Source organism: Lutra lutra, chromosome 2 (genome assembly GCF_902655055.1).
Source record: "Lutra lutra chromosome 2, mLutLut1.2, whole genome shotgun sequence".
Classification (NCBI taxonomy): domain Eukaryota; kingdom Metazoa; phylum Chordata; class Mammalia; order Carnivora; family Mustelidae; genus Lutra; species Lutra lutra.
Window position 1 is genome coordinate 67774837 of NC_062279.1, and position 15150 is coordinate 67789986.

The 15150-nt window shown below is 39.9% G+C and overlaps 1 protein-coding gene across 6 annotated transcripts in view; it reads left to right on the top strand.

Moving 5' to 3' along the window:
* Nucleotides 1-15150, top strand: part of FHIP1A (FHF complex subunit HOOK interacting protein 1A) — a 279678-nt gene that overhangs the window by 137731 nt on the left and 126797 nt on the right. For all 6 annotated transcript variants that reach the window (XM_047717642.1, XM_047717638.1, XM_047717644.1 and 3 more), the window contains one exon: nt 13657-13888. In XM_047717642.1, the coding sequence (XP_047573598.1) occupies nt 13784-13888 (105 nt within the window). In that variant the 5' untranslated portion in view covers nt 13657-13783. The remainder of the gene's footprint in view (nt 1-13656; nt 13889-15150) is intronic.

A 15150-nucleotide genomic window follows, 5' to 3' on the forward strand; every position in this document is an offset into this window, starting at 1 on the left:
CTGTGCAGAGTGAATGCCCCATGTATGGCAGCTCATTTCACCAGCTCTGACTATTCCTCGCCCAGGCAAACCTCTCCCTACTGTGAGCTGCTTATTCCCCCAGGGTCTCAAACTGGATCTTTTTTTTTCTTCCCCCTTCAAAGATTGTATTTATTTATTTGACAGAGAGAGAGAGAGAGAGATAACAAGTAGGCAGAGAAGCAGGTAGGGGGTGTGGGGTGGGTGGGAAGCAAGCTCCCTGCTTAGCAGAGAACCCTAGGTGGGGCTCAATCCCAGACCCTGAGATCATGACCTGAGCTGAAGGGGGAAGCTTAACCCACTGAGCCACCCAGGCGCCCCTCAGACTGGATCTTACATTCTTCACACATCTTGGGCAGTTGGATAAGTGCTTCTTGAATCACCCATGAATACAAGAAGATGTGATCCCTACCCTCAAGAAGACCAGAGTCTGGGTCTGCAACAGCTATAACACAAAGCAGAAACTATATTGCCGTGGGGAGCTGGAATGAAGAGGTCTAGAGAAGAAAGAGAGTGATAGGACAGGTTGAAGGCAGGGACTTAGTAGGCATACAGCATAATGTTTTTGATCCTGGCAACCAGAGGTTTTGGGATGCTAGAATTTTTTTTTTTTTTTTTGAAAGATTTTATTTATTCATTTGAGAGGGAGAAAGAGAGAGAGAGGACAAGTGGGTGGGGGGGGGGAGAGAGAGGGAAAGCGAACTGTCTGCTGAGTGGGGAGACCAACATGGGTTCCATCCCAGGTCCCCAAGATCATGACCAGAGCCGAAGGCAGGCACTTAACCAACTGAGTCACCCAGGAGCCCTGGGTTGCTGGAAATTTTTTGCTAAATTTTACTGGACATGTTATATATTTGCTTTGAATTCTATCCCCCTCAACTTTTAGTGATAGCTTGTTCTTGGAACTTTACATGTGACAGGGGTGGACAGAGTGGTTTTTGTTTTGTTTTGTTTTTTGCCCAAGCAGGTGGAATTAGATCTGAGAGCTTCTGTTAAATGCATTTAGGTCATTTTGGCACTTTTGCAACAATGTAGCCAATATATCTACCATTATTTATACTGGTTATGCTGTTATGCTGAGCATATGCTCATTTCATATGCGTGGTGATAGTTCGTGTGTAGATAATTTGAACATTTTTGAATTTAAAAAATTTTCATTATATAGTTATTCTATTTAATGACTTTGAAAAGATTCTCCAGAGAGAGAGTAGAATTAATGATTTTTTAATCACATTTTTTTTGGCTAGCATGTTCTGCTTTGTGGTTTTACTCCCCCAGTCACATAAGCCAGATTTAGGAGAGAAATCACAGGGGGATCTGTTCAGACAGTTACTTGTTTGATTCCCCCAGAGGCACTGGCTCTTAGATCTTCTACTAGTGTAACTCCTCTGATCTTTTATTCTGTAAGGTGTTTGTGTCTCTGTATGATGGATGTTTCACTGACCCAAGTAAATGGAAGAAAATTTTCTCCAGCCTTTAAATGTATTGCTTTCCTTGTTCTTTCAAAAACACACTTTTCTTGGGTAAGAACATTTTAGAGGCATCTGGCATCAAATCAACAGAATTGTGGCCTTTAATGGAATTTGAAGCACTGAGAGGTGGTTTGATTGGTAGGAATCCATTTTTGTTTCTTTTTCCTTAGCTATACCCCCTATACACAATAAAGAAACAACTCTCCACCTCCCCTTGTTTTTTGAAACAAGAGTATCTGATTTTATTGAATCTTGTACTTTGGCTTTTATTGTCACTTTCCTTTTTCCCTTGAAGGGGAGGAAAAACTCTCAACTTGTGTACAGAGTAAATTAAATTATGAGGAGAATAGTCCATGGAGTTAAAACAAGATGAACTGAGGTTTTGGAATTGAATCTGAGCTTTGCCATGATGTTGCCGATAGTCTAATCTATGATTCAGAAACATATTAGTCATTTTGATATACTGTTGATTTGACTAATTACCCTGAAGGCTGGCTGGCAGACTGAATTGCCCAAGTCACCTAGTAATTTCGATCAAATCAACGAGTAATTATAGTTTTGTGCAGGCAACAAATATAGAATACTGATTATGGTAGACTAAAGATGTTATTGTGATATAATCATATAAAATACTTAATTCTGGCGTTATAGCAGCCTTTACCTTTTTCGTACTTCAATACTTAAATTCTCAGCACACAATGGAGAAAGGTTGTGGCAGCTTTTTGGGGAGAATCATTTTATTCTTTCAGTATAAACGTGAGATTTTCTGGTGATAAGGTAAATACTTATATTTTAAATGTACCTTAATTATAATAAGTATGTTTCTAGAAGCCCTCAGAACTAAATATGGTCAGACTTGAAACTCAAAATTCTCTTAGATTTCCCACAGAAAGAGCTTAGAAATGAGCAATTTGTGTGGCAGAGCCCGAAGTTATTGTGACTAATTTCACTATTGATTCATCAGATAAATACTAACATTAGCACGATTGGGCCTACCTGAAATCCAAATACTGACGTTTGTTGGGTTTGCATTCTGTCATCATCCTTCTCCCCTTTGGGGAGATCCTTCTCCAGAGGATGGTGTTTATTACTGAACTGGTAGTTGGCAATGTTTCTATGCTATTTTTGTGGGCATAAATGTAAAATATTGTAGAAACAGAGCCATGTTGACTGATGAAAAAAATCTGTCTTTAATTTTACTTGCGTTGTCTCCTGCATGGTTTACCTATGTTCCTTTTCCGTGAAAGCAGGAAATATAATTTACTCAGAATTAGTGCAGATTTGCTGTGTAATTAATGTTTGTGGAGCTCCTCCAGGGGAATTACTCTGTGTTGTGCAGTAACTTCATCCACTGTGGACGTACTTGACTAAAAAAAAAAAAAAAAAGAAAGAAAGAAAGAAAAAAAAAAAATCAGAAAGAAAGAAAACAATGGTTGAAAAGTTTCAGATATTTTGAATTTGCTCAAAGGGAATTGTAGATGTTCTGCTCTTTTCTTGCCTGGCCTTACTTTCTACCTCCCTGTTATTGTGTGAATGTCTCCATGTGGTGAGAGTCCTTCTTGCATTTGAAGATGCACTTTTTTTTGGGTACAGCCTGTCCCCAAGTGCCTACTGCTTTGTTGGGATACTCAGGTATTTCTCCAGCTTCATGAGAAAAAGTTTGTTGATTTCCAACAAGGGCTTCGCTGAGGGGTATGGTAGTAATTGTGAGTATTTGCGTGTCTTGCCTTGTACATTGACGTTAGAGCCTCATTTTGCAACAGGTAAGTTGCAGTTCCATTCCAATGGTACTGAGTCAGATCATCAATTTTTGGTAATCCTGCAGGATTTAGAATGGAAGTGAATTATTATGCATATATATATGGTAATATTATATAAAATTATTCTTCCAAAAAGAGGAATGCCTTTGCTTCCATATTCTCTTCACAGCTCCTTTGATTTTAGAACTTAATTAGCTCTAAAGTGCTGGATGCTTTGAAGGGAAAGTAAGGACCCTTGTCTACTCTTTTTGCTCATTGTTTTCTACCTGAAGCACTAACTCTAGGGAGAAATGGTGCCCATTGCAAAATGTGTCTCCAGCAAAACCAAATTTAAAACACCATCTTTGATTTTTCTTCCCTCGCTTTTGCTTTCTCTTTCTTTCCCTCCCATACAAAAGACACTGATACACACATGTTAATTTAGTGGAGAAGAGTTTTAATTAAAGAAGTATGGGTAGCCTGAAACCATTCCAGTCTGTGCCAGTCTCTCTCGAGGCAAGTGTAGATGAACTGAAGCAGAATCTGGGAGACTCACGATCTACCCAGTTGCTTCTGGAGGCTTATAGATAAATTAATGCCTTCCTCCCCATGAGGACAGCCTCTCTGCAGGTCTGCTCAGGGGGCTGGCAGCCATCCAGTCAGTAAGCCTTCCTGGCGCAACAGAGGGACTGCTTCCTGCAAGTGGCTTCAGCTTCTACTTAAATTCCTGAAAAGGCATCACAGCCTAAATTCTGGACCCCCCAAGCACAAATTAGAGCCTCCATTACCCTTTGTTAATTGCAAATTACATATGGCTCTTCTACTGTAGTGTCTCTGAAGAGGCAGCCACTAATGATTAGTATTTACGTCCGCGTGCGGAGCTAGACTTGTGTGCGCGCGTGCGTGCCTCTCTCTGCTCAGGGAGGCATGGACTCAGAGTGTACCTCACCTTGAGGTAAAGCGCGGCTCTGTTCAGGAGTAAGCAGTCTCTTACCAAGTTCCCTACCGGACTTCCACAGGATGACGCTGGTGGTAAAAGGGAGGCTGCAGGGTAGTGGGAGCTGGTGCTCACCAGGGTGGTATTTTTCAGAGAAAGTTGAAGAAATTCATTTGTAGGTGCATCATGATCTTTGGTTTTCATGGCAAATACGAGTTTGAAAGATTGAGGTTTGTACAGGTAGAAAAAAAAATCCAATTAAAAAAGAGACAGATGATGGGGCGCCTGGGTGGCTCAGTTGGTTAACCCACTGCCTTTGCCTCAGGTCATGATCCCGGAGTCGCAGGATCGAGTCCCGCATCAGGCTCCCAGCTCCACAGGGAGTCTGCTTCACCCTCTGACCTTCTCCCTCTCATGCTCTCATAGCTTCCGTAAACCGCAGTGCCGGGAGCTTCTCTGAATATGAGAGATTGTCACAGTGAGCTATATTTACTTAGATGGCTTTTGTTTTTTCTTCAAAAGAGATCCTAGAAAAATGACTGAGACCTGTGGAGAGCCCAGAATTCCTCCAACTACATTTGGAGAAACAGTGATCTAGACTGACAGAAGTTTTGGCAGGCCATTAACTTTTCATATTCCCAGCGCTATGACCCCCATAAGGAAAGGTAAACTACAGAAATGTAACCCAATAAGTATTATTGCATGATAATATTAAACATTAGAAAAGCGGTCCTCAAGAATAAGACTACCACTCTTCTGAATTCTTTCCGCTTTCTTAACATGTCATTTTCGCCCATATTTATTCCATTGGAAGTTAACAGTTCTTAAGTGTAGATGTAGTTATTTTCCCCTTGTGTGTTTTCTCTTGAATGTTTTCAAACATTCCGTGGTCCTTAAAATTGATTCAAGTGGCATATTATGTTAGGATACTCTTCTATCCTTACTCATACCCATCGGGCTATAATTATTGCAGGGCACCTTTCCCTTCCTAACGAGATGAAGAAGAGACTTTTGGCGCACTATAACTTCTATATTAAGCTGGACTTTGGTACTTTCCTTTGGTTTGGGATGTTCATTGGCTTATATTTTATTTTTCTTTATTTTAAAATGTTTTATTAGTTTACTTGGCAGATAGCAATCACAAGTAGGCATAGAGGCAGGCATAGAGAGAAGAAGGGAGGCAAGTTCCCTGCTGAGCAGAGAGCCCGATGTGGGACTCGATCCCAGGACCCTGGGATCACGACCTGAGCTGAAGGCAGAGGCTTTAACCCACTGAGCCACCCAGGTGCCCCCATTGGCTTGTATTTCAAATGAAAAAATGTTTTTGCTAAGTAGAACATGAACATGGTACCAAATTCAAAAAGCAGAGAAAGGTAAACAATGAAATGAAGTCTTCCTGCCTCCCCTGTCCCCGGCTACCCCATGCCACTCCACTGAGGCAGGCTAAGGCACCTTACATACCTTCTTGGGGACTTTCACAGATGGTCTGTGCACTTACAGGCATACAGAGTAATGCATTCCTTTTTTTTCTTGTACAAATGGTGGCATATGGTACTTGATGTTCTGTCCATATTCCAACAGCCTTTTGATGTGAGTACATTCAGAGCTGCCTTCTATTTTTTTTTTTTTTTTAATTGTGACCTAGGATTCCATTATATAGAAGTGCCTAACTTATATAACCAGGCCATGGCTGGTAGATACTGAAGATCTTTCCACTTGTTTACCCTCTACACCAAAGGACATCACTGTAGTTAGAGAGGTGTTAGTGGTTAAAAGGATTGTGTCTGGGTCAGGCAGATCTCAGGATATCTATATGACCCTGATTAGACCTTCATTACCTTTCTGTGACTCAGTTTCCTTATTTGTGAAAGAAGGAAGTAGAGTTCACAGGATTGTTGAGAAGATTTAATGGTGTGAGGTATTTCAAATAGTCCCGACACAGAGAATTGCTCAATACGTGTCAACTCTTACTGTCGGTCATTCTGCCATTCTGCAAGGTGAACGTGTCTTCCTAGGATAAATGCATAGAAGTAGTTTTCCTGACCCAATTTAATTTTGAAGACTGTTGCCAAATAGTTCTCTGTCAGTAGAAACCCAGTTTATGCTCTCACCTGAGGTGTAGGAGGGGCACTCATTTTTACTTCTCATAAGTCACTTCTTGTTACCTGTAAATACGGACTGTGATTGTATATTCCTGAGGCGCGTGTAGTAGTTGCTCAGAGGGGAGAGATTTCAAGTTAAAAATTTCTTCTTCCTGAAACTTTTCAGGGCTTCTAGAAGAGCTCACTTTTTTTTTTTTTAAAGATTTATTTATTTGACAGACAGAAATCACAAGTAGGCAGAGAGGCAGGCAGAGAGAGAGGAGGAAGCGGGCTCCCCGCTGAGCAGAGAGCCCGATGCGGGGCTCCATCCCAGGACCCTGGGATCATGACCTGAGCCGAAGGCAGAGGCTTTAACCCACTGAGCCACCCAGGCGCCCCTAGAAGAGCTCACTTTTTATTTTTATCAGTATGACATCTTCTCTTGATGATGAACTGATTGTGGCAATAATAAATGTGTAAGCAGTAAACTACTTTAAGCCAGTAGGTTTTTATTATGTACTTCTAAAATCCTTTACCTACTAATGGATGAGAAAATGCAGTCTTTTAAATCTTCATACAACACTGGTACCATTTGTTAGAGGGATTATTATATTTACATGTAAGGAAGTGTTACATTATTTTTCTGTTCATAAAAAATAAATGTGAAATTAGAACTTTATAGTCTTAGGTTATCACTTAAGTGCTGCTATTATTCTACTGACTTGAAGGCAAGATACCAGTGTCGACTAGCTCAAGAACCCATGGCTTTCACCATTTCTGTCACGTGTGTAGTACAACTCTGTGGCCCATTGCGTAGACTGGTGAAGAAGAGTGCTTTGTCCTAATCAGCACAGGATTATGTTCTAGGAGACAAGCAGGTTGTTGATTCTGAGCCTTTGCTAACATTATAATAAATGCTGATCATTTTATACCTCTGATTGAACTTGTACCTCACCTCGCGGTGTTTTGGGTAGGAGCGGAAGTGCCCAGCCAGCCTTGAAATTTGAAGTTCAGGCACCAAGACCTGAACTGATTATTATTCAAGAACCTGGTTACTCATACGGCTAGAACAACCCCCATGGTTTTGAGACAGAACCTTTATTTACAATTCAAGTCACAAAAGTTCCACAGCTCTCTTCGGTCATACCTTTAGTATTGGAACTGGTTGTTAGCCTTTGCTTTGGGACTCTTCATGGTTTTACCATGAATGCATCTTCAAAGTGACTTTTAACCTTTTTTTGAAGGGGGGGGCAATTCATTCACCCTTTTAAAAATTGGCTGAAGACTACCGCCCCTCTCTCCATAGAAGGATGCCAACCATTTATGAGATCTGTGGATGTATAGGGAATGTTATTGGTACTTCCCTCATTGCATTTTGCGTATCTTATGCCATGCACAGACAGGTGCAGGACATTTTGGCAAAGGAAGCTTTTCTTGTTGTTATTTCAAAAGGCAGTCATCACCTCACTTTCGTTATGCTACAGGTTTCATATCTGAAAAATTTCACTGAAAGCATTTGAAAATCTACTGGGAGGGAACTCATTCTGATTACTACAGCTATAAAGACGAGTACAGACTCAACAGCACAACTTCCCCAAGTACTTACTTTTCCACAGAAAATGAGGGATGAAATGAGGGTCAAAAACTTAAAAAAAAATTTTTTTTCCCAGGAACATTTCTTGAGAAGAACTTCATTAGTATGAGAAGGTTCTTAGATTCAGAGCATGTAAAATCTCTGCTTTAGACTATTACCCCAGAGAAGTGGTTGGATCATCTTGGGACTGCATTTACTTTAGTTAAGTTTTAGGGCTTTGTGTGAGAAATCTTGACTGAGCTGTTCCTTGATAGCTTTCAACAATATAGTGGTGTGAAAGGGTGGGGCATACTACCAAGGTTGTAGTGATTAATTGGGTTGTTGGGGAGACTCCCTGAGAGTGGTCCAGTTTTCGTGTTTCAACAAATCACTCTATGTGTGCAAGAAACTTCTCTGTTCAGTCATCAGTGAGCTGATGTCTCAACACTTGGTATAATTTTCAAAAGCTATAATTTTTACATTCCAAATCCTTACCAATAATGGTTTAGTTTCTTAAATAACCTTAAAAATTAAGTCCCCAAACAAATACTAGGTATGAATATGAATATTAACTTTGATTTTTCTTCTCCATTTTTTTCTGCTTATCAGTCATCTGGGTATGACTTGGGTATGACTTAGTCGGCAGCTGGTTCTTGTGAAATTAAAATGTAAAACATGATGGAACTATTTCAAGGAATTATTGACAGTTTTCTGCTGTCTCGTTACTGTTTTAAAATATGCATTTATCAAAACATGAAACTATTTGGAATGTATGTATGGGGAGAATTTTCTTTGTGTGCACTCTGTGTTAGCTGGTGACTTACAACTTGGCAGGACAAAATGAGATTCTGCTTTACTGAATAATGGAAGGTCTTCGACGAATGAGCCAGAGTCAAAAACTATGGCAGGTTGAGGGAGCCCTAGGACAAGGTCCGGGAAAGTCAGGGGCTATTGGATGCTTGCTTTATTTTTCACAGTCCAGAATTGCTATGTGATATGACAGCGAGAGAGAAAAGGAAACTGGGCCAGAGGATTACAGCACAGGGAGGATTTAGATTTAATAGGATTTTATTAGGCTCTAAGCAGAGGTTGTCTGAGGTAGTTTGACCCACACTGAATCCCCCTCTCCCCATTGCTATTACTTGTAATTGAGGGCAGAAGTTTCCTCTCTCTTTAGGTGTTCCCAATATTTGAAGAGTCTTCACCCCAGATGGAATTTTACATGATAAGCACATTTACAGTAATCAACTTTTTATGTATTTGGTAGCGGCCGATTCAGGGCATTCGAAAATGCATTCTAAAACAATGAGTTCTTCTACTGGCAAAAAACAAACAAACTGAATTATATTTGAGATGGTTGATTCCTGTGCTTTGGGTTCTTTAAGTGAAATATGCTTTAATTGTTAAAAAGAATACAGATCGAATCCATTTATAACTGGAATTCTTACAAAGACCTTTTGTACAGTGGCCATTATCCTTCTTCAAAGCTTTTCTTCTTACCTCTCCCCACTTAGTATATCACTTGGAATAAAGTACAGAAAATCATGACTTTTGAGCTGGGGGAGACCTGAGAGATAATCATGTAGTCCTAACCCACCTAAGAGGTTCCAAATCAAGATCCCTGTTTTCCACTCAAGGTCTCACTGCTGGGTAGTCCTGGGGCCGTGTCCCAGTTCAGAGCTCAAGTCCCCAAGAGGCGACTTGACGTTTACTGACTTCCACACTTGGACAACTGAGCTAAAAGCTCTTAGCCCTCACCCTTTGTTCTCCACTTTAAATCCACCTAATCTCTCGAACCATTTCTACAAACCATTCGAGAAATACGAGGAGGGAAGAAGGAGAAATGGGAAGGGAGCCTGCCATGTCTTTTCATCAGGTTCAAGAGATTACTTCTCATCTGGCAACTCGCTGTGGAAAGACTCCAAAAGACTCCACATGGCTTCTTTTTCATCTCTAGGCTTCTCATGCTGTGTTACTGACCTTGCCTTTCCTCTGCTCTAATTGCTCTACTAAAATCCTTAAAAAAAAAACCCAAAACCAAAACCCAACAATAATCAATCAATCTATCTTCAAATTCTCTGTGTTCATTGGTTCCTTCCCATTAGGCCTGCAAATATCACTTTTTCCTTAATAAAAATGTTCCCTTGGCTCTGTGTCCCCTTAAGGTGACCATTATTTCTTTTAAATGGTCTTTTCTTTTAAAAGTTTAAAGAACGTCTTATAATCCATTATTAGAGGATATTATATTTAAATGGATAAAAGAAAGATGGTATGAGATCATATATTGTTAAATGCCAAAATGTTTACACTGTAATTTCAGTATCCTAGTGAAAGAGGGGTATATTAAAATATAGTCATTTGTAGTTCAGGGGAAAAAATGTGATTTTCACACATTTATAGCTTTCCTAAGTATTGTAGCTTTCAAAGGAGGCTGAAATTAGGTAAAGATGTCTGTCTATTTGGAAATGAGGTTGAAGGAATTTTTATGGTAGAAAGGGTATAATCTAGATGACTAGAATCTAAACTTTTATGATTTTATAGTATATTTTATAACCCTGTGATATGGAAGCATAAGCATGTGCTTTTTTTCATAGTCAAAAGATATCATGTACTTTCTTAAAAAAGGCAAATAAGAATACCTATAATTCTTATGTCAGTTATCTCTATCTCCAATGATGATTTAATAACATTTTTCTTTCCTTACGGATGAAAATATTTTTGTATATATTCTTAATGAAATATATAAATTTGACTACTCAATAGTTCTGTCTTTGAGGTATAAAATCTGTGCCAGTGTACACATGTGTTTTGATAGCTCCTCCCCCTGCCATGCCAAAAAAAAAAACAAAACCCTCAGCAACCACACCACAAAACCATAGGCACCCACTGTTGGACAGAGTCCTTTGGGTATTTTTCAGGATTGGTGGTTCATTTGAAGAAAACAAAATCCCTCCGAATGGTTTACAGAGCTCTTTCCCAGGCATGAAATTCAAGTTGATGTGCATGTGGTGGGTATTTCCAGGAAGAATGGGCTGAGTATGTGGCAGGAGTGTTCCTCTGAGCAGTCCCCTCCCCCAGGTACCATAGGCTGAAGAGAGCAGAGGGCAAGAAGGGGGAAATGTCCATCAATGCCGTACTCATGATGCAAGCCCATGTTCTGGTGACAGCAGCCTCTTCTACTTGCTCCTGGCTTTTTGCTAAGTTTTGTCCTGCTCTGTGCTTCACCGGAGACTTTAACTGTGCTCTGAGAGTTAAATAAAAAGCTTGGAGTGGAAAAATGCAAACAGGAAGAAAGTAAAGCCTAACAACAGGCGAATGCAGAAATGTATTAGAAACCCCGGCGCTTGAGGAAAGGCGCCTTTCTATTGTCTCTCATCAATATGGAGCCCTCTCTTTCTTGTAGTTTTATATTGCCCTGGAGACATGCTAGTCCCCGAATACTCTAACAGGGGAATAAGAGAGAAAGAGAGTGGAAATATCCAGCGCTTTTGTCTGTGGGTAGATTCGGAAGTATTTTCATTTATAGAATCTTCAGGCATAGTGTTTCCTTCTTAAATGTGGCTTGCTTGACTTACCACATTCTTCAGGCATCTGTTTCAGGAGTATGATTGGGTAAAGCGTCATCCAAGTGAGATGCACTTTTCTCAGAGAAGATACAGCTTCCCTAAGGGAATAGGGCCAGGGATCATAGCCAGGAGAAAGAATAAAGATTTCTAGAAGGAACCCTGGACTGGGAATCAGGAGACATTCCATTTCCATCAAAACTAACTGGTAGTTTGTGATTTTAGCTAAGTTATTTATCTTGTCTGTAATAAAGTCTTGCTCTCTGCAAGGATTGCATGCAAAGTCCCTTTGAGAACGGGCTTCACAGACCTTAGAGAGCACGTTTCTAATTTTGATTTAGAAGCAGTTGGCATGTTGAATGTTCCCCTCATACGTTTCAAGATGAATCTGAGAATCCTGGAGCTGGAATGAGTCTTGAAGAGTCTTGTACTTTTTGAACCTCTGGGATAAACCAAAACACTCTGAGTTTCCTCATTATTATCATTGTATCCTCTGAATAAAAGCATTTTCACAGAAATACTATGTTTTAGACAATGAGGGAGTTGAAGTAGAATTTGTTTTATTTATTATCACTTAAAACAGGGTTGCCTGCTGAAATGTTACCTTCAAAGACCAGCCTGTGTGAGGTGAAGGGGCTGGCTGTAGGATCCTAGGGAGGTGCCAGGACCTCAGAGATGGGAAGCACGTACCCTGTGTGTGTGGGGAGGCCACTTCTGGGTTTTAAAATACCGATGGGCCCAGTAAAACATGCCTCTCAGTGACAAAGAGCCATTGTTGGCAGTGGACAGTGTCCTATTGAGAACAATAAATTTGGATTATTAGAAATTACATGTCAGGGAATCCACCAATTTGAATAATAATATATAGTCATAGAAGATACACATTAGCTGTTTTCCTCAGTTATGTGATTTGTGTGAGCCTTCTTCAAACAGACTTTCCTCTTTCTACATACATTAATCCTCTTCCATTCTCCCTAAAAAATGTTTCCTTTCCTCAGAATGATCAGTTCTAGCCAGTTTTCTATTCTTATGTTCTACCATTTCTTTCAAGATATGACTGTTGAATGTTTAGCCTCCCATCCCCAAGAAAATATGCCTTAACAACTTTCTGGTGTTTAATTTCACTCCCTACAAAGAACTTGACCCCGAAATCTAACCTAAATCCTCACCTTCAACCCCCTTTCTCACATTTTATTGTTTGTAGGAAGAGCAGTTGACTGGTGTTCTCCTCATAATACTCTTCATATTACTCCGGTGAAAAATTGCTGGGTTTTTTGTTTGTTTGTTTGTTTGTTTTTTGTACTACAAGTCTGGAAATTTTATCGTGGATTTTGTTTTCCAATGCACTAATAATTATCATGTGATCGCTGTACCTCAAACTCTCTCCAGTCTGTACACTCAAAAAAATAGTTTTTTGAACCAGACCCCATCCTTTCTGTGAGCTGACCAAACTGGGGAGATACTGGGCCTATATTGCTGCTTCTCTCTGTGAGTTAGCTCCATGCAGCTGGATCCTATTTGCTGTATGCTCTGTGACCTCAATATCTTTTTGCTCCCTCCTGGCTCTCTGGTAGTCGGACTCTCTTCATATTTTATCCACATAATTCATTTTCCATTTGTAAGTGTGCTACCTTGTACTCGCACTGAGGAAGCACTATCTTGTTTTTTGATGGATCATTTCTATCTCTGATTTGTCAAGGTTACTTGGAATTCTATTATTTTTTGGAAAAGCCAGAAACCTTAACTTGGTTTGTAGCTATGAAATGACTGAGAATGCTTTCGATTCCATGATGACAGCCATTGATTTAAAAAAAAAAAAAAATTCAATCATATTGGACCCAGGAGTCTGGGTGCTGTTTTAGAACTGCCCCAAGTTGCATTATGGCATTTATTTCTGTCACTATTAACTAATGGCTTTCCTGTTTCTGGATGTTTTTAAATTCCACAGACATTGGTATCATAGTTTCTTGCTTCGTTATAGAAACTAGATTTGAACGATTAGACTTACTGTCTAGAGGGTTTGGTTGGTGGTAGTGAAGAAAATAAACCCAATAATTGTTTAATTTATGTGTGTAGCTTTGGTAGCATTTTTTAAAAACTATTTTTAGTAGCAAGGTAAGAGTAAATAAGAATGGGTAGAAATGTCTATTTTGTAGATATTTTTGTTCTGTGTTAGACTTTGAGAATGTCTATGTTCTGATTTAAATTTAACAGCCAGTGTCCTATTTAATATATGAACATAACGAGATGCATTTTTGTTACTGTCATTACAGGTTTCAGAAGATGACAGTGAAATGTGAAGAAGTTACGTTTCTTATGTGATACTTGAAAGTTAGTGACTGCTTGCCAAATTTTCCTGAAAGTTAAATATGACTTAGAAGCACTGATTTATGAAGGCTTATGATGTCATCAGTTACGACAGAAAGCAAACTCCAGCAGGCCGTGAGCCTGCAGGGAGTAGACCCAGAAACATGCATGATTGTATTTAAAAACCACTGGGCACAGGTAATGTATGAGCCGCCCTTTCTCTGCCGGTCTAGGTAGCCCATGAGTCCTCTGTCCCATTGAACCAGGGCTTTCCTACCTCTGTGATGGGTGACTGGGCTTCCAGAAACAGAGAGAGCAAAACCTTTGCAGGTAGGAAGAAAAGCAACTCTCTCTCTTTCTTTCTTCCCTTCTTCCTTCCATCCTTCCTCCTTCCCTCCTCCCCTTCCTTCCTTCCTTCCTCTCTCCCCCCCGCCCCTTTCCTTTCTTCAGTAGGGATCTAGTTGAAAACCATGGTTTCCATAAAAGCAATTAGGGAACATGTTTATTCCTCAGATATTTTTGGAAGAACAGTCGTTGACCTGAAAGGAGCTTGGACATCATGTTGGCAATAGACTTGACCAGGATTAGACCCTCTTTCCCTCCTCCCTGGTGATTTCCACCTAGTCCTTACACTGTAACAGTGCTAAAATACATATTTATTAAATATTTACCAAGTGCTGTGCTGAGTGCTTCAAAGCCTTATGTCATTTACTCTTCTCCACAAACCCATAAGGCCGTTAGTGTCAGCTTCCTCATTTTACAGATGAGGGAATGGAGGATTAGAGAGGTGGAGTTAACTCTCTTGAGGTTATACAGATAGTGAGTTTTCAAGCAAGTACATAGTGGATCTTGGTCCCTTGGCTGATATATTTGACCTTTGTGCTCTACCACTTTTCCGGCTGGTGGTCCTTGCATAATTTAAGGAAAGAAGATGCCTGGCGGTATCTGAATTTATTACAAAGCTGATTATAAAAGTTTTTTTGATTATTCAGTTTGACTTCTCTGTAACTCTGATCCGCTTATATAGATAATTACGGGTTCAATGTTCAGAAAATTTATCAGCTCACCACTTTCCTCAGGGAGTTTACAAGTAGTAAAATAAATAAAATTGGTCTTCTTTACTACTTGTTCAACATTACACTCCCTAGGTGAGCTGGTAAGTGGCTATTTATGTGACAGTTTTTTAATGACTACCCAGTTCCTTCCTGTGACCGCAAACACCAGAGGGGTTAAAGCACTGAGCCTGCAAATCACAGCAATTATGGGGGACACAGTTTAGATCAAAAACAAAATCAATTCTGCTCTGGGTCACTTACACTTTGTAGCTTCTTGTCACTAGTGTAAAGCTTCCAAGACTTTTCATGCATTTCCCATTTTCTGACATTTTGCTATTAGAATCTTAATGGGTCTGCTCTGGATTTTAAGGACACATCTGCTTCAGTAAAGGGAGGAAAGTAATT